This window comes from Lagopus leucura, unplaced genomic scaffold, assembly GCF_019238085.1.
Source record: "Lagopus leucura isolate 7727_CA_CO unplaced genomic scaffold, USGS_WTPT01 Super-Scaffold_100002, whole genome shotgun sequence".
Taxonomy (NCBI): Eukaryota; Metazoa; Chordata; class Aves; order Galliformes; family Phasianidae; genus Lagopus; species Lagopus leucura.
The window spans coordinates 32475493-32501972 of NW_024962263.1; the positions used below are offsets into that span (position 1 = coordinate 32475493).

Here is a 26480-nt window from a genome sequence, read left to right on the forward strand (position 1 = left end):
GTTCAGCAGCGCTCCCAGCGGCCGCCGGGGGAGGCGGTGAGCCGGGGCCCCGCCGCCGCCTGAGCGCGAGCGGCCCCGCGGGAGGAGGCAGCCGCGCCGCACTGGTTGCAGGCGCCGTCGGGCCGGCGGTAAGACCGGGGTCCCGGGCACCATCCCCACCAGGAAGCGTGGCCGAGACCTCTCGAGCTCTGGAGCCGCCTCTCGGCCTCGAGGAACGTGGGGACGTGGGAAGTAGTTCGGCTTTGTTCTGCTTCGGGGGCGCGCGTGACCTTCTGGGGGCTTTGTGCCGCTCAAAGGAAGCTTCGGGGGAAGAACTGCTTCTTTCCGTGGCATTCGAGCTAAAAATACCGCCGTTAGGCCGGAGGTTTAGGGGCTTAATGCCGCTGAGGACGAGTTAAAATTGGAATATGCGTAAGGCTCGGATGCGCGGAGCGGATGGTTTCCTGGCGCTGAAATAACAGCTTGCCGTCTTTCTGTGGTCTTCCCAGAGCTCCTGTGTCACCTAAAGGGCAGCTATGGATCTCGAGGCGGAGGTAAAGAAGCAGGTGAACCCTTTCTACTGCAATGTAAGTATTGCTCGCTGAGAACTGTAATGAATGCCATGTAACTGTGCTAGAACAAAATTGAACCGAACAGGGTATGCAGTGTTCTGAGTTCTGTTTCCTTTTTTTTTTTTTTGTAATCTTGAACAAAATTGGTGCAGAACCAGTAGGTTGTGTTTGTTTATTTTTCTTCTTGGAAATCTTTGACCATGTTTTGAAACGGATACTTCTTTGCTCACTTACTTCCTCTCTTGGAAGGAAACGTCTTGATGCTAGTACACAGTCATTAGCTGAAGGCTGGCATGCATTGCCTGGTGAAAATCAGCGTAGATCAGTGATTTAGTACAACTGGTGGGGTCTTCAGAACAGTGCTGCATTGCAATGCCCATGTTTCTTGTGTTTGCTTGCTGCTAGCAATGGGCTTCCTGAAACTGACCCCCTGTAGTATTTCCTGTTTATGTGGTGAATTCGTTTTTGAGGAGGAGATCTGTAGCTGACCAATGACAGAACCCAAGGGAATGGCATGAAGCTGCATCAGGGGGTCAGTTTAGGCCTTAGTAAAAGGTTCTTCACCAGGGGGTGGTGGGCATGGAACAGGCTGCCCAGGGCAGTGGGCACAGTCCCAGGCTGCTGGAGTTCAAGGAGCGTTTGGACATCACTCTCAGACATAAGGCTTGAGTTTTGAGTGTTCACAGAATCACAGAATGGCCAGGGTTGGAAGGACCTCAAGAATCACGAATCTCCAACCCCCCTGCCACAGACAGGGCCACCAACCTCCCCATTTAATACTTGACCAGGCTGCCCAGTGCCCCATCCAATCTGGCTTGAACACTTCCAGGGGTGGGGCATCCACAACCTAATCTGTTCCTGTGTGGAGCCAGGAGATGGACACAGTGATCCTTACACGTCCCTTCCATCTGGGGATATTGTGTGATTCTGTAATGATGTCCTGCTAGGAGTGCACGTAGTACATGGGGTCTGGCAGTAAATGAGAGACTAAAGTGTCTTTAGCTTCTAGCTAAAGCTTGGTGATGCAGGTTATCTTGCTGTTATCTTTCCTCGTTACAAATGTATTTGCCATTTCTTAGTATCTTGAAAAAACTTGCTGAGGTTTGTTGGTTTGAATTCAAATCAGACAAGGGATTTTCAATTCCCGTGCCAGCTCTACTCCTTGCAAATACCAGTGAAAACAATAGCTGTGTTCACTCTGGCTTCTGGCAGTGCTAGGTTGCTGGTTTGCCTCTCTTCTACTCAGTTATGAAGTATTTCCATTTGTAACCCACATCAGATTTCCTGAGTAGCATTTTTTAATGTTCTTGCATTTTCTGTGTGTTTTCTTTTCCATATTGTTCACTTTATGTGATCCTTACAAGCTTACAAGTTTAAAGGTTGCACTATTTTTCCAAACTCGAACAGTTGATATTTTCAGAGACTGCTATGAACTTCAGAATCTCAAGTAACAATAACTGTGAGGTCTTGCTGCTACGTGTTCTACAAATACAGAACACGTTAACGCAAGCATCATTTCTTAGTTTAAAATCGGTTATTGCTATTAATGATGTTCAAGGAGGTGTAACAGGAGTTGCCTTTCCAAAATAGATCTCTGTGCTTAAGAGGACAGGTATATAAACAAATATATGATGCTTGGTTAGTTGGGAAAGCTCTTCTGTTGCATCACAAGTCTCAGAAAGGTCCCCCTTTGCTTTTTAAGTTCCTTCTCTGAGAGGAGTCTGGATGCAGCTAGGCCCAATCTTAATCCCAGACTTGGTCAATCATTTTTGTCCAAAGGATCATGTACTGTCCTGACCAGAGTCAGTAAACAGCAGATGCCTGTTAAAACCTCTCAGGGGTTTTTACTGAAACAGATTTGCAAAGTTGAGTGGTTGATAGCTTATATAGGCAATGTATTAAGCAGATTCAGGAGTGCTGTTGATAAATACACTAGCTGCATTCATGCTAAATATCTTAAGGCTAGACGTTAATTAATTAAGCTGTATTAACAATTCACCTGGGTATCATCTGCAAAGTAACAGAAGTGCAAGTCCTTGCTGAAAGAGATGTGCCTGCGAATGGGGAAAGAAGAATGAGTGAGTTTCCCGCCCCATTCTCTGGTTTGTTGTACCCAGCAAAAAGACACTGACTATGGTGCACTTCACTGACACGGATCAAGTGCACCAAAGCAATTTATCAAATTCTGAGGAAGCTGTTGCATACATGAGATATAAGCAGAGGTTGACTTTGCTGAAAGCGGAGAACTTCCATTCTTCCTTTGGTTCAACTTCCATTGGTTCCTTAATACCCCATTTTCAGTTCCCTAAAATGTGAAGGATTGTTCCTAGGTTAATTATCGCAGGGTTTTATGGTTGCCATGTTTTTGCCAGAGGTGGCACTTCATTTTTCCTTGATAACTTCTGGTCATAACTCAGGCCCTTGACTTGAGTACCGGGCCATACGTGGTTAGGCATAGATAAAGTACATGGAGGCAGCTGGAGGGAATGGTGTAACAGAGGCATAGCTTACAGCCTTATCCAACCTGCATGGCAAGGGACAGTTCTTGTTATCAATCAGAGGGCAGCTACAGGACCTACACCCTGACCTATTCTCCAGTCCTGCACAACCTCTCCCCTTCTTCAGCAGGCTCTGTCTGGGCCATATTCCACAGTCGGACCCATCATTCCGCTCGAGAAAACAGAGCATCTCATCTCAACAAACTTGCCAAAGGGACTAGATTTATGCTAGGAGTTGGGACTGGGTCACATATCCTATGCTGAAGGACACTAATTAATCTTATTGTGTTGTTAATTAAAGAAATGTAGGAATGATTGATATAGAGGTGTGGTTGCTCTTCTGGTTTCACCCCAGGCCTCACCCTGTCACTGTGGTCACCAGACTTTGAGTGTTAAGCCACATACCCACATCTCTCAGGTGCTTTGGCTCCTGCCTTTCCTCAAGCCCAACTCAATTCTTTGCTCATTTACAGTCGCCCTGTAGTGTGACCCAGCAAACCTGGTGATTTTCTACAATAAAGCAGTCAACTTTGGTTTACTCTTGTGTCACTTTTTTGCCAGCTCAGTGAAGATCAGGAACACAGAACTATCCTTTTAAAAGCATTCAGGGAGCAGGAATACGAAGAGTCATAGGCATGTCAGGAGCTAAGTGTTAGGAAGTTGTAGATGCAACAGATGGATTGAAAGTTTCTGGCAATTTAAGAGCCTTGAACTTGTGTTTTTGTTCTAAAGCATTATCTTTTTTTTTCTGCTGGCTTATGTGCAGTGATAGAAATACTTCTGCTCTTTAACCTAGATTTGCAAAATCTGGTGTGCTTCCGCATTAAACTTGCAGACTCACTTCCTTGGATTCAAGCACAAGAAGGTAAGGCCAGTTCTTCACTGCACCTTCTGTCAGATTTTCTAGATTTACTTGGCAGTAGAATACAGCTTTGAAATCTCCAATCTCCAATGGAATGTTGGAGAATATAGGACTGTTAATAAGTCCAGAATGGAAATATTTAACTAATGTACTTAATTTTGCCTAGTTATCTTTTTTTGAGTATAATACAATTTTCTTGAGGTAATCTAGAGTATTAGTGTTAATCTAACTTCTTTTATTAACAATGAAACTTCAACATTGCTGTTTTTTGAATCACGAGTGACTTTTTCCTTCATTGGTGGTTGATGACTTAGGTTGAAGAAGCCCTGAAGGCTCATGGCATTGGTAAGTGCAAGATTTTTTTACTTCCTATTTTATTTATAGATGTTCCTTTCAGCCTGTCTCAATTTAGAGGAACAAAAAGGAAAAAAAGACTTCCTCAAGATTTGTGCTTTGAGACCTATCTTGTGTTCTTTAGTGATTTAACTGTATAATCCTACAGGAAAAAAAAAAAAAAAACGAAATAAGTTTATTAAGATTAATTGGCTGCAGTACTGATGGTCCCCTACATTAATTTTTGAGAAACATCAGAGAATCTGAGATCTTCAAGATTTAGAATACATGTGAAAAAGTCATGCTTCCCAAACCATGTACCTGCTCAACACACACTTTTTATTTGGTTTATAAAAGAGCTTATTAACTCCTCAGTGCTGTGTCCAGTTCTGGGCCCCCAATGCTAAAAGGACATGGAGCAGGTCCAGAGGAGGGCCATGAAGATGATGAAAAGGCATGGGGCACCTATCCTACAAGGACAGGCTGGGAGAGATGGGGCTCTTCAGCCTAAAGAAGAGAAGGCTCCAGGGGGAGCTTATAGTAGCCTGCTAGTACCTGAAAAGGCATACAGGAAAGCTGGGAACGGACTTCTTATAAGGGCAGGTAGTGACTGGACAAGGGGAAATTATTTTAAGCTGGAAGAGGGCAGATTTAAACTAGATATCAGGATGAAGTTCTTTACTGTGAGGGTGGTGAGACACTGAAACAGGTTGCCTGGAGAGGTTGTGGATGCCTCCTCCCTGGAAGCATTGGATGCGGCTCTGAGCAGCCTGGTCTAGAGGGAGGTGTCCCTGCCTGTAGCAGGGGGTTTGAACTGGGTGATATTAATGGTCCCTTCCAAACCAAACCATTCTATGATTTTATGATCTTAATAATTAGCTGAAGCAAAGGACTTTAATAGGTTTAATTTATCATTAAAGCTTTTCCAGTTTTTTATGTGCTGGTCTAGTTCCACTAGGAATGAGGGCCTAGCTATAGATGTTCTGCTACTCTGTGATGCACCAAAATATATTTACAGCTTTGTACAGTGCACAACTCGTATTATGAGTTTGTTGCTTTATTGTAGTTTTCCTAAGGTTCTGCAGCTCCTATCAGGTGCCATATGCAGACAGAAAAAATATCTGGCTGGGGAGGAGATAGCTGCAGAGCTTTTAAAAAAGGTAGGATGGCTATGGGCTGAATCAAGTACTCTGAGAGGCAAGAGGTTTAATTGTCTCAAGTTCAGTGGACTTAAACCGAACAGCTGTGATGTATTAGATTAAGAAGACCTGAAATTTATGACTTGAAGCTTGTTAATTATAAAATAAGAGATATTTGCATTGCAGAGAATCAGTCGGACTTTTCCCTTGTTGCAGATTGCCTTCTATGTAAATTAAATTATGGCCAAAATTACTTACAATTCAAGCCACTCTCTAAGAATTTAATTTTCTGGTATGTGCTTATCCCTGTGCTGTGAGATAGCTAATGATTGAGATGGTCTTCCTCTGCCTGCTTCATTGTGTTAATAAAGACACGTGCTGCTGTTTGGTATAAATCTGTATTGTCTTTTTTTTTTTTTTTTTTTTTTTTTTTTTGCTAAAAACATCACATTGTAATTTTCACTTGTGGGTTTTTTAGTTTAGTTTTGGTTTGTGTTTTAGTTAAAACTGCGAGTGGTACAGGGGACCGAGTGAAAGCACCTCTGAAACTTCCTGGTTACGGTAAGAATGCTTAATGCCCTTCTATACCTACCACCATCCCCCGCCAAAAAAAAACAAAAAAAAGAAATAGGCAAAAGAAAATGTTTTGAGGTACAGCTGTCTGAACCACAGAAGGTCATTTGGAGCTCATTTCTATCAATTCTATTTCTGATCTGCAGTGCATTTTATAATAACACTTAGAACAATACTTGCAAGTTCAATATTATGGGAAGTGCAAATAGGACTTCAGGGTTATGTTACTTGATAGCTGACTTGATTTGTGATGTAGGGCCCATTATAAGCAGGGATTCATTTACGTGTGAATTACTTAGCAGGTGTTCTCTAGGCCAGAGGTTGGAGTGAGGACTTCATTTCATTTTGGAGTTTTGTGACCTGATTTGAGACTATGAAGACTGACTGGTGAGTTTGTAATGTGAGATTACATGAAAGCAATTTTATCTTACAGTGCAAGCTAAGCCAGAAAGGTATCATGGACAGACCTTGGAAGAACAGCTTAATACATGTAAAGATTCAGAACCTGCACTTGGTGAGAGTTTTCAGTAGTGTGATTGCTTGCTTGTATGATGTTTATCTTTGAAGAATATTGGGCTCTTTTTTTAAATGTAAGCCTTTATTATACATTATCTAGTTTTTCTGAGTGTACATTGATGCAAAGTGGTATGGTATGACAGGGACTCATCTTAGTGACAGCATTATTGCATTACTGGATTTAACATGGAATGTTTCTGTGGTCTAGAAACAACCTAAGGGTATATGATAGTAAAACTCATTTAAGTCAGTTTCTTTCTGTTTTTTTTCTGATGTAGTGGCTCGTCCTGAGGAGGAAGGGGAGAATGGAATGGACAGGAAAAATAACTACAGGGGCATATATTAAAATGTACAGAGAAATAGATTCCTTTCTGAGTCCTTTTTTTTTTTTTTTTTTTTTATGTTTCTATTAATTTTTTTTTTTTTCATTGTGTCAAGTTCTATGTGGTAAACATAAGGCATCTTAAAGACATTTTTTGTCTTTGATGTTGAAAAAGTCTGGAAGATAAGACAGCCAGAAGATAGAATAACTTGTAGTTTTGAAAATCTAAATTCATGTGTTTGACATGCAGTATTGACAGTTTCCTTTAGTATTCTTTTGTAGCTAGCACTGATTATTTGCTTCTTAAGCTCCAAAATATGGAACACATTGTTTCAAAAAACATCACAATTCCAAACTTTCTTTCTTTCTTTTTTTTTTTTTCTAATAAATCAATGCAGGACTTAATTATATAATTGAATATCGATCAAAAGATAATTTTCCTTTTCTCTATGAGTGTCAACTGTGCCACTGTAAAACAGGACTGAGCAACATGTTCATGCATGTTTGTGGCTCCAAGCACAGACTGGCATACCTGGTAAGATTTTACTTTAAAATACTTTTGTTTTGTCGTTGTAGATTTTGTTTTGTTTAACTAGAGAAATTGGAAATTGTATCTTTTAATTAAAAAAACATGTTTTTAGGCTGTTATTTTCTTATAAAAGCTTTTATGTATTTATGCTGTAAGCATGCAAATTAGTTTATGTTCTAAAAATTGATTTAGAATTCAGCTCACCAACAATATGTATGCCTGGGAGTTGCTGACACTGAATTGTCAGCTCATTTTATTTTGTTTGGCCAGCAACACCAATAACAAGATCCATCACTGTAATTGACTACAAGTAGATTTTTAATTAATAATATTTAATTTAGTGTGATTTAATATTATAAATTTATATAATATAATAATATAATAATATTTAATTTAATATTATGAATATTAAAATGTATTTTAAAGAACTGGACTAATGAAGAAATTGTTCCATCTTTCAGAAGCTAATGTTATGAGACATATTGCACTGGTTCTGCAATGATGATCTTCTTATACATCATGCTGGTCTTGTTCATTAACTCAGCTGGATATGCTCAGTGAGACTTGTGTTGATGGTTTCCATGCAATTAGCTCTTGTATTTCTTGTTAGCTTTGAACTGTTTTCCTTCAGTTCTGAAGCTTACTGCATCTATGTTATATTCTTAAACACTATAAAACATAGTAGTAATGCTTCAGCAAGGATAATATTTAATTCATACCTGGGCTGGATTAGCCTTAGTGGGACAGGCTAGTTCTGAATAAGAACTAGAGGTCCTTGTGGCCTTGGCCATCTGTAGATGACTAAGTAGTGTACCTTGGCATCAATGGATGTTAACAGTGAACTCAGTGTTGCTAACAAGGGCACAGCCAGTAGATGAAGGGAAGTGATTATTTCCCTTTTCTTGTAATCTCTTAGGGTGTATCTAGAATACAGTTTGTGCTCCTGCAAACAAGAAAGTTACTGATGAGGTTGAGCAAGTGGAGGGCTGCCAAGATGAGAAGCACTCCTCCTTTGAGGAGAAGATGAGGTAGTTGGATTTGTTCTGATTGGAGAAAAAAAAGCTACAGGAGAATCTGGTCCTTCAGTACCTCATAGGAGGTTGTTAATAAGACAGAATCAAGCCCTTTGTGGAGATGCGTGGCAGGAATGTGAATTCAAGCAGGGAAATTTCCTGCCTGACATAAGATTTTCACTACAAGGACAGTCAAACATATTGGAGCAGATAGACCAGAAAAATCATGGAATCTCTGTCTCCAGTGCTTTTCAAGAGCAAATGGACAAAGCTCTGTGCAACCAGTTCAGATTTGAGTGTTGAGCCTGCTTCGAGCAGAAGATTTGGCCTTGGTCCTCCCAATTTTTCTGCAATTATGTACTTAAACATTTTAATACTTTCTGTTTTGTGTGCACACAAATTGATTTTTCTCCCATGAGCATTAGATGTTGCAAAGCTTGAAAAAGTTGCATGGGATAAAGTGTGACGTCATGATTTCCATTTCCTTATTTATCTAGAAACAACATTATCCTGAGATAGCAGAATCTGATGAAGTTAAGGGTAAAGGCTCTGAACTGAACAGAAAAGTTAGGCAAGTTGCATTAACAATTGAGAAGAAGGAAGGAAGAAAACAATTAAAGGTACATTTCTTTAAGAATTTCAGAATGTATACAGTAATAAATAAACTGAAAATTATTTCTTTTATAGTGGGTGGATATGCTTGGCACGGTAGGAAAACTTTTTAAAATTCCTTTTAACATTTATTAGAGGTACTTTTATCTTCTTAATATTACTTTTGAGAGTATCCGGGATGCAATTTTCTACTGGTCATTCTCATCATAAGTATTTCTCTTGTTTGAAAGAATATCTGAGCTACCTGAGCCTACAGAAACACAGCTGTGTGGAGCACAACATCCAGAATATCTAAATCTATATTGATATGTAATCAATTCCCAATTGCATGTGCAAAATAACTTGTTTCATTGTTGCTGGGAAACTGCTTTTTATATTTTCACAAATGAGTTTCTGCTTTGTTAGCATCCTGTGGCAGTTGACAAAAGAATCAGATTTTAAAAAGTGAGTAAGGAGTGGAAGTTTGCAGGTGTGTTTGAGGTTCTCAGCAATGGCATGGTGCTCGTAGGAGAACCATGAGTGTAAACTGTTGTGAGGCAGTCCTGTTAGAATCATGTTCTTATGAAGATGTCCTCATATTGCTTTCAGTTGTTGTTTATACCACAATAAAGTTTTAAAAAAACTTGATTCAGATGCTTATCAGTCTTTATGCTATGCCTTAAATTCGTACTGGTTTCAGTGTCTGTCAACAGCATCCTTGTTAAGCAGTGCTTCTTGGCAAGAGCTAATAATGCTAAGAAGTATTGTCTTTGTACAGGACCAAAATCTTGTTAAATTATGCAAGGTCTGGCTTCTGGCAAAGTTGTAGATTCTTACATATGGAATTAGTTTGCACACAGGATATTATTGTTTGCAAGCAAACCGACATAATGTGATTAATACTTCTCCGGCATGATTGTGGAAATAATATACATGTATATGTTTATTTTCAGATTTTTCTTGATGGATATAGAATTATATATAATACAGATATGCTGTAGATTGTCTCTGAAAAAAAAAACCCACATTAAAAACAGAACAGTTGAATTGCATCCATAACAAGTTCATCGTTGGTTTAAGGAAGTTTGAAGTATAGAGCGCATAACCTGTTATTAATTTGGTATTTGATATTTTTATTTGATTTGATCTTTCATAATCCAGCTATTTTATATTTTATTTGAATGTCTACTCAGTGTTTTACACTGTTGTGTTTAATGTTACTGGTCAAACCAATACAAAGTAACTATTTAATGCAATACATAAGATTTAATCTGCAAAATATCCAACGTAACTGGGTCTTATTTGCAATAATTATAATATCTATTTTATTAGATATTATTTTAATTTATAATTTGCAATAATTATTTGTATTTTTAGGTTATTATAGAAGCTCCAGTAATCAGGAAAAGATGGCAAGAATGTAAGTGTGTTCACTGGGATGTAACCCGTACATTTCTGACTTGGGTAAACTTGTTCTGAAACAGCTTTATTTCAGGGTGGGTCGAAAGGTTTGGTCAGAATGAGCTTATGTGAAATGTTGTTAGCTGTGTTTTGTAAGGTCTATTGCACTGAAAATTTGTTAGATGAACAGCTTTTTTTTTCCTCCATGAGCCACTAGAGAGACCTGTTATTTATGTCAGCATTCTCTCTCCTTTCCATTCTCCCCCTCATCCACAAAACTAAAAAGTCTTCCTCATTTTGCAGAAACATATATATATTTTTACCTGGTAACAATTGTAGTAGCTACTTACAGGCTTTTTGGGGAACTAGGCAGAAGGAGTAGGCTGGAGCTCAATGTGTACGTTTACCAAGCAGTCCAAAAAGCCAAGTGTAAGTCTCTTACCTGTGGAAGAAAGCCTTCAGTTCTACCAGCCATTGGTGCTCAGGAAGCTGTAGGAACATGGTGTCTGTGAGACTTCTCCACTCAGTTTAGTATTCCACAGCTGTCCACAACAAGGGTGGACAGACAGTGCAGTTGTGTGCTGTTCAAGGAAATGGATAAGAATTGTTACACAACTCTGGTTTTTTGGACTTGCTTGGAGACTTGGATTAAAACTAATGTACTAATCTTAATGCATATTAATATGTAAACTGTATCGTAAAATATGGAAGTAATGTGGAGATTATTTCTATCATGATCTCAATTAGCAGTGCCATGCTCTAAAGAGGAAAGTTATCCATTTCAAATCTAGATAGGAGCTTTGAAATAAGTTAAATCCTACTCAGAATCCTTTCAGTTAATGAGTCTAATTTTGCACCTGGTATAGAATTCTACTATGTTTTATAATATTTAGTTCTTTTAAGAAAGAGATCTGTGTGTAGTTATAGCCTGGGTATAAAATAGTTAAAACTTTTAGTTAGTATCTTATATGTTGTCACATAATAATGCATACAAACTTATTTGTATTTATAGCTAGTAATACACAGAAATAGTGCTGGTTACAGTTCAGGTGAACTTTCAGAACTGCTATAAATAATTTTCTTTTAACTTATATCAAGTCCATCTTGCTACATTTCAAACATGTTTGTTTAGATCCTAATGCAGATGATAGCCCATCAAAAGCTAAAGTTCAGCATGTGGATACATCACTTAGTAATGAAGAAGGAATGGACTGTAAAAATAAGGATGGAAAATTGCCAGATCCGATTCAAGGTCAGAGAACAGTGGTTTTGTTTTTTAAACTTGTACCACTGCATGAATTTACTCAGTATGTACTTGTTTATGGTTTTAATAGCAATGCTCTGCTGTAGATGTTGTATTTACACAGCGTGTGGGGTTTGAGGTCTGGCAGGCAGAAAGAATAATCCTAGTGAAGAAAACTGTCCAGGTTTACTTAAAATTGCTGTAGCTGGTTATGTTAGAACAGAAACAGAATTCATAAGCAGAACTTTTAACTGTTTTTACTTTATTTTTGGAGCAAGGGGCCCAGGTTCTTTTTTGAACATACTGAACATTCTTCAGTGTCGGGATTAAAAAAAAACAAAAAAAATGGGACAAGCTGCAGGCCAGACTGCTTAGGGCACAAGAAGAATAAAAAGAAAGTAAAATAGATATGTATATATTTGATCATGTAAAATGTCTGACTAATACATATTTTTTTGAAAACAACAGAATTAAGTGTTAAAATTAGCGAATGCCATGTAATGGAAGAAGTCCTGCCATGTCAGAAGTTACTGCTTGTCGTAAACTTAATGTCAGAGGGGGAAGTGGGCTACCATCTAAATGCATTTTATTTATTTTCATTCCGAATATTTCTGGTCAGAATTATAGATTTGGTTCAGCCACGAAGCACAAGTATTTGATATTTAGGTTCTGGTTTTGATTTTATTTCTTTAGATTATTTATACCTTCAGATTTCATTAATATTGCTTTTAAAAAAAAAAAATCCAAGCAAGGAATATTTAAGTTAGAATTTTGGAAAGCTGTTACTAAATATACAGTTTTTTATTGCCTTTAGAAGAAAAGAATGTTCAAGAGGAGCAGGAACAATGTCAGAAAGAACAGACAATACCAGATGAGAAGGTTGGAACTAACACGGCTGTTGAAAGCACTAAAGGCAACCTCACCGAAGAAGGCAGCAGTTCTGAAAAGTAAAACAAAATCAGATAAATCCTGAACTCCTTAAATTACTTGAAGGGAAATGCTCTAGATGATGACTGTCTACAGTGGATTTGCATGGAATGTTCTGTGAAGAGTGAGTGGGTGCTAATGTAGTAGAATGCACGTCTTCTGAAAGTGTGTGCATGGCTATAAGCTTCACTTATCAACAGAAAATATGTAAATTTACCTCATATTTCCTCTAGATGTGATTACTTTTCAACGGTGTTATTCTTAATACACAAACTTTGTTTTACAAATTAAAGAAGAACATTCCCTCGTGATTTAAAAATCCCCTCTGTTTCCTAACTTTAAACTGGTTGCATATCTATCAGCCATGAAGAGCTGGCACCTTCTGCTTATTTATTGTTACACAGTAAAAGGAAAAATGTCTTTCTATAGGACTCTTGCTTTGCTCTGGGGCAGACATTAAGGAAAAGAATTAATTAACAAATTCAAATCCATGTTTTTGAATCCTCATGTTTGTCAGGTTTTGAAAGGACCATAGTAGCTCTTAATCTGGAGAGTAAATTAGTTTGTAAAAACATCAGAAATAAGGAGTGTAGCAAGGAACGGACAGATCAATATCACAGGAAAAGCATTACAACAAAGGTGTGATGATGGAAGGACCAGCACAACAGGGAGGTGCTATAAAAGAAGGGAAAAAGATTGCTCCCCCATATTAGAAGAGTTCAGGTTCACAGAAGAAAGCTTCACCAAGGGGAGATCTCCAGAAAGAGATCCTTCCCCAGCAGCAGTCAGCCCTTAAATGAGGCCTAAGAGAGGTGCAGCCAGGCTCCATCCCTTCCAGTCACACAGCTGAATTGCCTTCACCTGTGCTCCCAGGGCTGACTGGGTCCTTTCCCCAGGTGCTCAATCAGTGGTTCAGGCCATGACTCAACAGTTACCATACAGAGAGCTAATAATATCTCAGACATTCACATCTGGGTTTCACCAGACACCAATGGGTATCCTGGGAGATCATGATCTTGGAAGGCTGTAATTGCAGAACCATGCAAATACGGGTTAATAAATTTAAGCCAGATCAGTCTTTGTATGCCCAGTATTTCTATAAAATTGTATATATATATATATATATATATATATATATATATTTTTTTTTTTTTTGTAAGTCTTTATAGTGATATCTGGGCCCCCTGAAATGTCTGCAAGGGAACGATAACCTTTCAGAGACATCTTTCAAAGTGTAGTGTGTCAATAATTTAAACTGATTATCAATTGCTTGATAGATCAACCATGTGGAGAGTCTGTGTGTGTGCATGTGAGTGTTTGTGTGTATTATTTAATATAATAAAAGAAATAGCATATGTTTTCTATCCAAAGATGTGAGACCAGTATACAACTGCAAGAAGAAAACGAGGAAGTTGAGGTGAATATTTTTTCATTAATGGATTGTTCCAGTTTACACATAGTTGGGATAATAATTAATATATGGCAATGTTGTTTGCTTTTGCTTATTCAAATTAATAATATTATCAACAACAAATTACCCATGAGTTACTATGCAAAACTTTAAAAATATTTTTTCAGGTTTTGTTGTGAAAGCACATTTTTCTGTACAAGCACACACAATTAAATTAGAGCAAGCATCTAGAATAACCATAATAATTATTATTTCAGTTCTAAATAGTGCACCTAATAGATGTTGTTTATGTTAAACAGCAAGCATCTGCAGCAGCTGCTGAAGAATTCACTAGTCAGGAAGAACTGCTGAGTTACCTGGTAAGCATTACATCTTAAGCCTTGCAATGTCATTTTTGAAAAGCTCACAGAATTGCTGAGTGCTCAAAAATTACTCATTTTGATTAGCAATTAGTCAATATCAAGATCTTATCTAGTAGTTGGTTGGTAATTAGTGCTACTAAAATATTTGAGATAGGAACAAAGGGAAGAAGCTGTTTTCAAGGGATGAAATGTGGTTTTACTTAGAAAATAAATTCCATTTCCTCAGGTTGTAAAACAGTTGGCAGAACAGCTGAGTTCTGAGTTGTCAAAAATGTGTGTTGTTTACACATTCATATCAGGAGTGGTAAGTGGTGGAAATGGTGATTTTGTTAAAAGCATCACTAAGAACTCAATGTGTATCTTTAACAGTAGTTAGTGTGAGTCAACTACTGCGTGACAATTCAAGCAGTATTTATCGTGTGTGTACCTATGTGTGTCTGTATATCTATACACGTTTCCCTTTTAAAAGCAAAACTGTAAAGATTGTACCTTTCTAGTAGTGCATCTTTCTTAGCATGATTGTCCTCTGACAACAGGGGGAGAATTGTTGGGATTGCGACTGCAAACTGTTCAGTGTTAGCATTTACAGTCCTGTTTTCACAGACTGCATTATCTGTTTCTATTGATTTTTGCTTTAATCTTCTTCTCTAATGATTCTTCTGGACTTGTTCTTCATATTGTTGGAAATATCCAAATGATTTTTGTCAGGACGGCATCTCTGATAAAAGCAGAATTTATTCGCGATTGCAATGGCGGCCGTCCCGCAAACAGGAGCGCGCCTATGGACACAACATGACAGCCTTTATACCCTGTTTTCTCCCCCTTGCCTCCCCACCTTCCCTGTTTCTGGCTGGGTACTCCAGGTTCACAATCTTATCAGAAGGTTTACATTTGCTATTTACTTGTTAATTTATTTGTTATCTGGTGTCAATCAGCAGCCATCCTGTTGTTTCCAAGATGACTTGGTGCTCTCCTTGTATTGATGTGGTGATTTTCTTTAAAGTCTTCGTTAAACAGAGAGCACTGGGGGATGATGCCAGGCCTTCAGATGTCTCTTCAGGTGCTTCCTTGGGCAGGCCATGACCTGTTCTCTGGTTTGATCTCGTGCAGGATATTCTTGCAGTGTGTATGACAGCATATACATATATACACCTATATAGAGTGTGTGTTCCTGGGAAGGTTCGTCTAGAGGATAAGTGATGTAAACTATCAGATCTTCCCAAAGTTAAGTAGAAGGACTTCCAAAAAAAACTATGATAGCGGAGATCATGAAATAAAAATAATATCCAATTCTAATGCAGAAACAACATTTGATTCCCACAATATCATGCAGTAATTCCCAGTTTTTTCAGTGATTATTCTTACTGCATAGTTTTTAAGTGAGGAAAAATCTATCTGGCCTCAGGGAGGAAATTGTATACATTCACTTAAATGCAAATAGCTCAAGAAGAGATCAAAACCTGGAAAGGGTTTTCCTGCATAAGGGAAAGCATTTTCCTGCATGTTTTTCGAGGAACATTCTAGGGTTATTTCTTTTCAAATGATTGTCTTTGATAGCTGCTGCAGTCTTCTGTTAGGACCGTCTCCCATTTCTTCCCTCCCACTGTGGTTTCTGGGAAATAGAAAGTTTATTTACCTTGTAACTACAGCCATACCTGACAGGAGAATAGAAATATAAAAATGAAATGGTTCTTTCAGGATTTGTTTATATGTTCTGATACTTGTATCTTTCGAAGGAAAACATTTTTGAGTTGTGATTTATTTTTTTTTTTCCAGCAAAGTTTTGAGATACTGAATGAAGATGATGCTGCTTTTATCCTAAAAGTCACACAGACTCTCACAGATGCATTGGTGGAATATCGTCAGCAAGCTGCATCAAAAAAAGTATGAGGTTTTGGTTCTTCAAATCTATAGATTCATGTGATGAGGCATTTTTGTTATTACAGATAATTTACTTATAGTTAAAATTGTCATGGCAGATGTATTGAAAATTTTGACTGTTTTATGCTTGAAGAATTTTTGAAGTCATGACAGGATAAACTTGTGGGTTTTCAGTTGAGTAGTCTCAGTGCTTGTCTTCAAAGGTGCTTTTAAAATTAATATTTTGTGAAGAAGCCAAAATGCATTTTAGCCCATATTTCCCATGCTTTCCCTTGCATCTAAGTTTTTCTTCTAATTCACTTCTTTTTAATCCCAACCATTGGTTTTCTCATCTCTTCTGACCTCCCTGACAATCTTGTTCTATATTTCCTTTTCCAGCCTTGCCTTGCATTTCATTCACTAATGTATAATCTAACATTACTGATACCAGTTTTCTTTCTTACACAATTCTTGGTTTGCTCCTACTCTTAGGCTATTCCTTTTGAGTTCTCTTTCTTGCTCTATTATCAGAAACCCAGTCCCTCCTGCTGTTCTGTTCTTGCTTTTGACTGACTTGTCTTTAAGTAAGCACAATATGAAGGTGTCTTGAATTCTTCTCTGAGTTTGTTGTGGTAATCATTTGTATCCCATGTTTCTCCCATTTATATTACATGAAATTGTAACATTCAGACTCTACACTGACATCCAAGAGGGATGGTAGGAACTGTCCTCTTGTTGGTAATCCATTGAACATATCTGTGATTGGAAACCATGCCCTTTTTGCCTCTTGACTTTTCTAATAGAACTTCTGAGTCAAATAAAATTTTCCTTTGCCACAGCAGCTACTCCTGGTACTCCAGCTACATAACTACTTCTTTATTTAAAAAGGAGAGGCTAAGAGGAAAATGCCACATAAGTATCAGCCAAACAAGTTGTAGAGAATCAGAGAGGGTATGATTCAGGAAAAAAAAAAAGTGTATGGCAGTTGTTTTGCTTTGTCATCAAAAGCCTTAATTAGTTCAGAATGCTATTGCAATGTTTCTTTCCTTGTGATATTCTATCTTTACTACTTTCTTGCTGCCTCAAAAAGGCAGTACTTCTCCAAGATGAATTTCATGCCTGTAATTCCCATTATTTACTCATTTTAACTTCCTTAATAAATTTACGTTCATCTTATGCCTGCTGTTCTTTCATAGAAGTTTTTTATGTTCATATGTAGAGAGCAACATCTGATATGCTTCAAAACAATCAGGTTCTAACTGAAGTAACTTCTAGCCCAATAGCTATAGAAAAATAAAATAAATTGACCCTAGAAAACACTTCCATGTCCTGAACTTATTTCAACAGACATTTATTTATTTATTTATTTATTTATTTTAAATCTTTGGAGTTTAAAATACTTGCTTTTTTAATCTGGCAGGCTGAGAATTGGTTCCATAAGCAACAATTGGCAATAGATAGTGTTTTTTAGATATAGACAGATGCCATGAGAAATGTGTGCATAGAAGTTCAATGCCAGCTACGTTATTTTCAAATAACTTTTTTGTTTTTCAAATTTGTGATGTCTCATCTGTTTTTGTGGTCACATTTTGTCATTTTAGGGTTTTATTTTGATGAAGTGCTGAACACAACTTTTTTCAAACTTGTAGGACCTCTTAGATAATGAATGTAATGGAGAAGAAGCATTGGAACGTTCTACAGAACAATCTGAGCTGACTTCGGCAGATATTAGTGATTCTGATACTGGTAATGTTAGCATAACACTCTTAAATTGCTTTAATCTAAATATTAGAACACTAGTTAAGATTAAATTCCAGAAAACTGCTTTTATTTTCTGCTTCTCTAAAAGTAGAGCTTAAAAGCAGAATAAAGCCAAGTAATTTAGATTAATAGTTTTGTTTTTTTTTTTCATACTCTATAGACATATAGAAAAGGCAGCCTATTAATAAGCATTCATCTTACTCTCATTGTGTGATCAGTTCTTATTTTCCTAAAAGCAGCTCTTTCTAAAGAGGCTATCAAAGTATAGCTCTTTTGTTTTGTTTGGTGTTTTTGGCACATCTTTTTCTGTTTTTGGTGGAGAAGAGGCTTAATGCAGGTCTAGTCCAAGCAAGATGGTAGCATAAACAAAGTTTGGAAAGTTTTGTTTAATATTTGCATGTTTCCACTGCCTGACTTCAGTGCTTCTGATAAGCCTTAAAAAAAAAATCTTGGATTTCTGTGAGAGGATTTCCTTCTCAATATAAACAAATTATTACTTTTCACATAGTATGATTGGAATTACTGTCCTAAATTTGGAGATAAAAATGCCCAGAGTACTAGTGTATCTATTTCGTATCATTTTTTTTTCTGTACAGTGGCAGTTTTCTGTAAAGCTGAACTTTTGAGACCTCAGTTAATACAATGCTAATAACAAAAATTGCAATTACTTGCAATATGAAAGAATTAGAACTCTTAGTTGCTTTTTCTAAGTGATGATACAAGGAGCTTTCACCCACCTGCCACCTATGTTCCTTCAGTATTTGCTGTAAATGGAAATCATTTCGGACTCTTCGGTTGTGTGAAAATGTTATTAATGAAGTTGAATGCAGGCCTTATTAATGATGATGCTGCTATGCTAGACTGGAAATGTTTGTTTTGAAAAGCTCTATTTGGATAACAGTAATGAAGAGCCTTCAGAATCTTCTCTAGCTGAAAAACAGTATTTTTTTTTTTCTTTAAGACAATTCAAGCAGCCGATCGGCTAAAAAGTCCTTATCAATAAATGAGGAAGATGAACTGCAAAACTTTTCAACTGGCTCTTTGGACACAGCATATGAGAACAACGTCACCGCTGAATTTTTGAACAGCGTGAGAAATATGAATGTTGAGGAAGTTACTGCTACTCTACACAAAATAGCAGCTACAAATCCAGCTTTCAGAGGTATTTCATGTATACTTGAAGACACAAACATGTATGAGAATGTACGTAACAATTTTAGCTCTGTGAAACGTTAATAATTATATGGGGCAAAGAACTTTGAGATACTGGGGAGGCTTTTTCCCTTTTAATTTTTACAGGAGCCAGTTTAGGCTGCCCCTACACATAGATGTTAAACACAGACTTTTTTTTCTAATTTTTTTTTCATTCATGCACAGTAACATCCTCAGGGTAAAAAATAGTAAACTAAAATCAAGTATCTTGTTATTAGGTAAAAAATGAATCTCATCTATGTGATAACTGGTGAATCAGTGTAGGCGTTTTGGGACAGTTTCTTAAGTGACAGAAGGGGGTGGGGGAAAGGAGCAACATCCCCCAGCTCATCTCCACCCATTTTTATTGCTGAGCATGATGTTGGATGGTGTGGGATATCACTATGGCCAGGTCGGGGAAGCTGTCCTGGTTGTATCCATTCTCAGTCTCTTGCCAACCCTCAGCCTACTCAGTGGGAGTGTAGTGAGTGGAGAGAAAATGGGAAAGCCTTGGCATTTGTGAAAGCTGTCTTTAGCAAGAGCAATTACACTGCCGTATTATCAACATTGTTTTAGCTACAAATCCAAAACACAGCACCACATGGGCTGCTGAGAAAGTTAACTCTGTTTTGTGCAGAGGCAGTACAGGGATCTAGGAGGTCTTTGAAAATACCACCTTCTGTTGGAGAGGTGAATAGAAACTATTTAGAAAAGCAGGGTGGAATTTAGTGAGCACCTGGATAAATGATCCACTCAGGGTCATAGTGTTAGAGATGGAGAAGAAAATTCTTCCATATAGCCTTCCTGCAGATGTTTGAAATGGGACAGCAAAGGAGTCAGATAAGGTTATCCAGTTCATACAGTCAGTTTGGAATTCCAGGGAGCTTTTCATAGCTATTTTTGATAGATCAGAGGCTTCAAACAGAACTAAGTGGCTATGGGAAAAGAAGGAAGTGTTTGCATTCTTTAAAAAATAAACAGATAGCAAATGAGGAGGTCCCAGTAGAACTGTGGTCCTGTACTTAATCTCTTTGCTGTTTAAGTGACCTGGAAAAAGGGATGAGTATCTGGATGACAAAATTTTGTGATTATTCAAAGCATTTAAAGTGTTGATTGACTGAAGAAGTTAAAATACTCCTCATTAGAGAGTGGGAAAAACAACTTACTAATCAGAAGAACAAACTGAGTATAAAGAATTAAGGAAAGAGTGAAAAGTAAGATGAGAGTCATTATTTTGTTGTTGTGTATACACATGCTTTGTATATATCTGGAATAGAACATGCACTTCCATTTCCCTTACATCATATCAAGAACTGTAGAGCTGCAAAGGTTTAGAGAAGGCAGCAAGATATGGGAACATTTTCTAAATAAGAAACAATAGAAAACTAGAACTGCTTTTCACCTGGAAAAGAGATTACTGAAGTTATAAGTGATCTTTAAAATCATGCACGGGTGGAAATAGCAATTATGGATCAAAAGACATAGGAAATAACAGATTCCTAAACTTTGAGTATAGAGAGAACCCAATTTCAACATGGTCTTCACGCAGTCTTCACGCAGTAGGTGGATGATCTATGGATGCTGTGGTTATTAAAATGTCACCTGAGTCAGACAGTGTGAGAGCCACCAAGCAATACTGAAAAGTGTGTCATAGCAGACTTGGAAATTGCCTGCTCTAAAGAAGAACTGAGGCTGGGAGAATGTAATTTTCTTAGAATCCACCAGCTTTCAGACATACTTGCCCTGTTCTTATTCTTCCCTTAGTGTTTTGTACCACTGATCGCTGTGTGGTTTTTACCACTTGAGCTGTCCCTGTGTTTCTTATGCTACTTTCCTCCCTCCCCCAAAGTAATGGCCATCAATTTCATCAGAGCAATATAAACTTCTTGCTTGTGCTCTGGAGAGGCCATTGTCTTACTGGTACAGTGATAAAACAGAGTACTTATGGTAATGCCTTCCTAATTAACAACCGTAGAGGCAGTGACAGGACAAGGGGAAATAGTTTTAAATTGTAAGAGGGTAGATTTAGATTAGATATTAGGAAGAAATTCATCACTGTGAGAGTGGTGAGACACTGGAACAGGTTGCCCAGTAAGGCTGTAAATGCCCCCTCCCTGCAAGCATTGAAGGCCAGGCTGGATGGGGCTTTGAGCAAGCTGGTCTGGAGGGAGGGTGTCCCTGCCTATAGCAGGGGGTTGGAACTAGGTGATCTTAAAGGTCCCTTCCAACCCAAACCATTCTGTGATTCTGTTATCTTTGAAAATCAGTAACAGACTTGAGGAGGATAGACATACCCTTAACTGAAACAGTGCAGCTGTTCATAGGTATATGGTTTACAGTTTCTAGGCAATTATGTAGTGCATTTTGGTTAGTAACAGTGTATTTCTCACTTAATAAGGGCTCCAAACTCATGTCATCAGTCTAAATGTTTTACTATTACTTGTGCTTTTAAATATTGTATTATCAAAACATTTAGTTTCTTTTTCCTTTTTTTTTTTTTTTTTTTTTTTTTTGCTTTACCTTTAACAAAGGAATGGATATTCCAAACGTTGTGAAGATCCTGACTGAAAGTGGGACTCTGAGAAGACCAAGCAATGGCAGCACACACTGACATGGTAGTTAGCAGAGTTAATATTGCACTGTTTACTTTCTGTAAGTTTTAAGTCATTCTTTTGCTTAATATGAACTCAATGTAGCTGATTTTGCTATATTCAAATACTGTATGATGTTCTTCTAATTAATAATTTGGTTTTGAAATTCTTATTATTCTATATGGAAAAGTTAAATTTAATGTTGTTTCCTTTCACATTGGCCTCTATTTTTAAATGAGTAGCCGTTATTTTCCTAAATATCTTTACATACTGCATATTAGCAGTTGATCTTTTCTTATTGATTCTTAAGGCTCTTTGTAAGAGTTAATCACAGAATTGTGGAGGTTGGAAGGGACCTCTGGAGGTCATCTAGTCTACTAAAGCAGTTCCCTACAATAGGTTTCACAGGAAGTCACGCAGATGGGTCTTGAATATCTCTAGAGAAAAAGACTCCACAACCTCTCCAGTGTTCTGTCACCTTCATGTTTGTTTGGAATTCCCTGTGTTCCAGTTTGTGCCCACTGCCCCTTGTTCTGTTTCTGGGCACCACTGAAAGGAGCCTGGCCCCACCCACTTGACTCCTGTCCTTTGGATATTTATAAGTGTTGATAAGGTCCCCCTTAGTTTTTTCTTCTCTAGGCTAAACAGTCCCAGGTCTCTCAGCCTTTCCCATAAGGGAAATGCTCCAGGTCCTCATCACCTTTGTGTTTCTCCACTGGACTCTCTCCAAAAGTTCCCTGTCTTTCTTGAATTGGAGAACCCAGAACTGGGTATAATACTCCAGATGTGGCCTCACCAGGGCAGAGCAGATGGAAAGGAGAGCCTTCCTTGATTTGCTGACCATGCTCTTTTTCATGTACCTTAGGATCCCATTGGCCTCCTTGCCCACAAGGACATACTGCTTGGCTCATGGCCAGCTTGCTGTCCACCAGGACACCCAGCTCCTCTGTAGTGCTCCTCTCCACTGCTCTCCCCCATCTTCCCATCTACATCATAGAAAGGTACTAGATTGGTCAAGCATGAATCTGTGTTGACTACTAATAACCTTCTCTTCCACTACAGCAGTCAGCAGTACAAATGCATCCTACAGCAAACAGTCAAATTATCCCCTGTGGCTGCAAGGCCATACTGAAAGGCTATTGAAATTAGGGGTATCCTCCCATATAAAGATTATGAATTGGTCTCCTGTTTTTCGATAAAGATTAAAAACTACAACAAAACAGTGCTGTCAGTTCAATTCCGAGTTAGGTGCATGGATTATAGGTAACTTTTGGAGAGGAGTTAACTGGAAGTGTTAGCAAGTCAACCTCTGCTGAGTTTGCTTGCAAATTTGCGGATATATTTCAAGAGATGTAACCCGACTATACTTACGAAATGCTGACTTGGTAGTGAAAGAATCTTTTGTCTTCTCTTATTTTACCACTATAAGCATGAAGTGAAAGCTGGCTTATACTGTCTTTCAATTCATGCTCTTTTAAAGTGAGGGTTTTTTTTGCTTTTTTTTTTTTTTAAACCTATAGTTATAGTTTTTTTTTTTTACTGTATATAGACAGAGATTCTGTATGTTAGCTGCTACTAATTTTGTAGGGTGATAGAAAAATGTTTTGGATGGTTACAGACTTATGTTTGGGGAAAAGAATTTAAAAAAATTAAATTGTGTGGGTCAATTTTGCTTCCTGAGTAGCATTCATTGCTTCTAATTAAAATTCTTCAGCATTGCAGTCAAAAGCTGGCATGATACAGACATGGTGGAGCCAGATCGCAATGTTTTGTATTGTTAACTTTTTTTAATGTTAACTTACTGTTTTTGGACATCTGGATGAAATTGAGAGTCCTCATCTTTGTGTTTTCACATCTTTGCATCCTGGAATGCAAGATGCTATGAAAAATAAGGTAACAAAGAAAGCAGCAGTTAAGGTGTATGGTTAGTTAGGAATGAAAACAGTTCATCGACAGTTAAAGAAAACACAAAACAATTACTGCTTTAAAGTAATAATGAAAAATCTCTGGAATGCCTTTAAATATGTTCTCATCAGAAACAGAGGTGGAAATGTAGCTCTTGTTTTCACTATAATAGGGACAGTGTTCATGTCTACTTGATGAAGATGTGCTTGATCAGTAAAAGCATCTTAGAATTTACATGGAATACAAATAATTTCCTGAAGTATCTGCAATAATAGCAGCTTCATGTTTTTGTTTTCATAGTGTGGAACATTCTATTAATTAAAATAATAGACTATTCAGCTATTGTAAATGGCCATCTTTGGAATAGCTTCTTTTTTCACTTGCTGTGAAATCCTTCCTACTGGAAATAAAATTAAGGGGAAATTCCTTGGATTTAAGCATTTCTTTTTCCTCAGGTCCATTAAGCACATGCTGAAAATGGAAAGACTTCTGAATCCATAGCACACTGATATAGAATGGTTTGAATGATGTGCTGCAGAGTGCCAGTACTTCTCAAAGACAAAATAGCAAATGCAAGAATGACTAAGTGTATTCTTCTGGAAATGTTTTTGGAAAGAATGTCTAACCTAGCACATTCAGTTGTACAATTAATCTCTCTTTAAAGCTTTCTTTTCTGGTGCAAATACAGGCTCTAAAAGAGCTAGATTATTTTGTTTGTTCTGTCTGCCTGCGTTTTGTGATGGCTTGGTATGTTCTCACACTAACGGAAAACTGTATACCTATTCCAAAAATAGAACTGTATACCTATTCCAGAACCTATTTTTAATGATAACATCTAACTTGTGCCAGAATTGTGTGGTTTAAAAGAGAAGGAAAAAAAAAGGCACTGTATCAATGATACTTAAGGAATGTTACTGACTGTATATGATGTTATACATTGATTGTTACAATACCACTGAGACACAAGAAAAATAACACCAAGTGGGAATCGATTTTTCTTTCAGCTTTATGTTAGTTCACCATATTTTACTGAGGCATCAGAGAGCTTTGGGGAAATTGTCTTTAACAAAATTGAAGAACATCTCTTAGAAGGTATAAACTGGAAAAGAGAATGATATTCACAGGTGAACTGACAGGAAATGGAAAATTTTGACTGTGCAACAGAAGGCTTAGTAGGTATAGGTTATCATGAGCTCTGTTACAGTTCTGGAAACGTTCTGCTCTTATAGAATAGAATCATTTAAGGTTGGAAAAGAAGTCCAACCACCAACCCATCCCCATCCTGCCCACTAAACCATGACACTCAGTGCCACATGTACACCTCTCTTGAACACCTCCAGGAATGGTGACTTCGCCACCTCCCTGGGCAACCTGTTCTGATGCATTACCACTCTTTCTGAGAATAAATGTTGCCTAATATCCAACCTGAACCTACCCTGGCACAATTTAAAGCCAATGTCTCATTCTATTGCTAGTTTCCTCTTGTTTTTCTTCCTGTTTTTTTTCTAGGACTGTCTTTCTCAGTAATGAATTGGTTATCCCTTTTGAAGCAGCAGGCCGTCTTGTGAATTTGATCTAGGTATCAATGTACATAATGCATACAGTATGTCTGAAGGCATGGTACTATATATGTGAAACCTGAAATGCTAATAGTGACTGCCTTGCCTTCACTGAAATTACTCTTCTAAGTGTTTTTCTACTTTGTAAATGCAAATACTGGGGTTATTTTTTGCTTGTTTTTTGTTTTTTTGTGAGAGGAAATGTTACTACCTAAGTTCATTTTAGAAACATAATTAAAAATATTCTCATGGAGCACAATATTGTTAATGTTTCATTGAAAATATTCCTTTTAGTGTACTTGTTAACACCTACCTTCTGTCACTGCAGGTAGAATGAAACATAATAGAACAAGTTTTAAATGACCTCTAGCACTTCCTATAAAGATTCAGAGCACATAGTGGCAGGAGCTAAGAGAGACACTCATAACCCAGCATCTCCCCATTATTGTGTGAAGACTTTGCTTCCCAAAATGGTAAACAGTGAAGGATGGAAGCCAGAATGAGATACAACTCAAAACCTAAAGTTGCTGAGCTTAGAAAGAGTGTGAAAGCAATCCTAGTATGTAGTACAAATTTGAAGTCTGAGCCAAGAGAGCTCAGATTCTGGTAATTAAATTAAGTGAGACTTTGCGTGCTGAATGCTTTCAGTGCTGTTTTACTTGTAGCTGATGTAGGATCAAATTGGGACAGTGTAATGTAATTACTTCAGTGACCTGATTGAGTTGCATTGAGGTGGGATTGACTACTGTGGTCAGAGAAGAAGGCAGAGAGGGACCTGCAGACTGCTTGAAGACCATTCCTGCAGCTGACTGCAAAATAAGTCTATTTCCTGCTTGAAATTATGTGTCGCTGCAAAGTTGAAAATGTCTTTGAGAACTTTATGGGGCTGGTGTAAGCAAAAACTTGCAAGTGTACTCCTGAAGATGAACCCTTGTTAAAAAAAAAAAAAAAAAAAAAGCGCTATAAAATGCTTATTTCGAAAAAAACAAAAACAAAAAAACCCACAAGTGCTTCCGATCTTAGTGTTAGCAAGAAAGCTAACACTACAAAGAACCACACACAACAAAGCAATAACCCAAAAATGAATCGTTTTCGCTTGAAGAAGCGAGTTGGGTGGACCTCCGTGGCGGCAGGGGGCGCCCCTGAGAGGAAGTGCGCGCTGTCTGTTGCCGCGCGTGCTGTCCGCCGCCGCTCACGTGGGCGGCCGTTTCCGGGCAGGCTCTCGGGGGCGGAAGGGGGCTCCGCTGCCGCGTGGTTAGTGAGGGGCTGGGGCGGCGCGCGCGGGGCCCGGTGGTGTCGTCGTCGTCGTCGTCGTCGTCGTCGTCGTCGTCGTCGTCGTCGT

General features: G+C 38.0%; 1 protein-coding gene across 10 annotated transcripts; it reads left to right on the forward strand.

Moving 5' to 3' along the window:
- Window positions 1-73: 73 nt before the first annotated feature.
- On the forward strand, window positions 74-24880 carry LOC122179192. 10 transcript variants are annotated; one of them, XR_006178578.1, is made up of 19 exons: window positions 74-128; window positions 480-566; window positions 3846-3914; window positions 4226-4256; window positions 5885-5944; window positions 6390-6470; window positions 7193-7329; window positions 8834-8956; window positions 10305-10347; window positions 11461-11580; window positions 12386-12518; window positions 13870-13915; window positions 14209-14268; window positions 16048-16155; window positions 17781-17877; window positions 18854-19054; window positions 21615-21735; window positions 22540-22675; window positions 24035-24880. XR_006178578.1 is itself a non-coding variant. In XM_042869911.1 (18 exons), exons 2-17 carry the CDS (start codon window positions 516-518, stop codon window positions 21692-21694), a joined length of 1440 nt encoding a protein of 479 aa, XP_042725845.1. In that variant the 5' UTR covers window positions 74-128; window positions 480-515; the 3' UTR covers window positions 21695-21735; window positions 22540-24880. The 10 variants fall into 10 exon arrangements, 8 of the variants coding, with proteins under 8 accessions (XP_042725845.1, XP_042725848.1, XP_042725847.1 ...); XR_006178580.1 differs by having other exon boundaries at window positions 18854-19095; window positions 21615-21698; window positions 22540-24880; XM_042869911.1 differs by having other exon boundaries at window positions 22540-24880.
- The last annotated feature ends 1600 nt before the right edge of the window (window positions 24881-26480 follow it).

What these genes read in the sequence shown, in the direction of transcription:
- LOC122179192 (XM_042869911.1), top strand. Translation starts at nt 516, where the DNA reads ATGGATCTCGAGGCGGAGGTAAAGAAGCAGGTGAACCCTTTCTACTGC. An exon ending in TCTGAAACTTCCTGGTTACG is followed by an intron (nt 5,945 to 6,389) that starts GTAAGAATGCTT and finishes TTTATCTTACAG; the next exon opens with TGCAAGCTAAGCCAGAAAGG. An exon ending in AAGGAAGAAAACAATTAAAG is followed by an intron (nt 8,957 to 10,304) that starts GTACATTTCTTT and finishes TTGTATTTTTAG; the next exon opens with GTTATTATAGAAGCTCCAGT.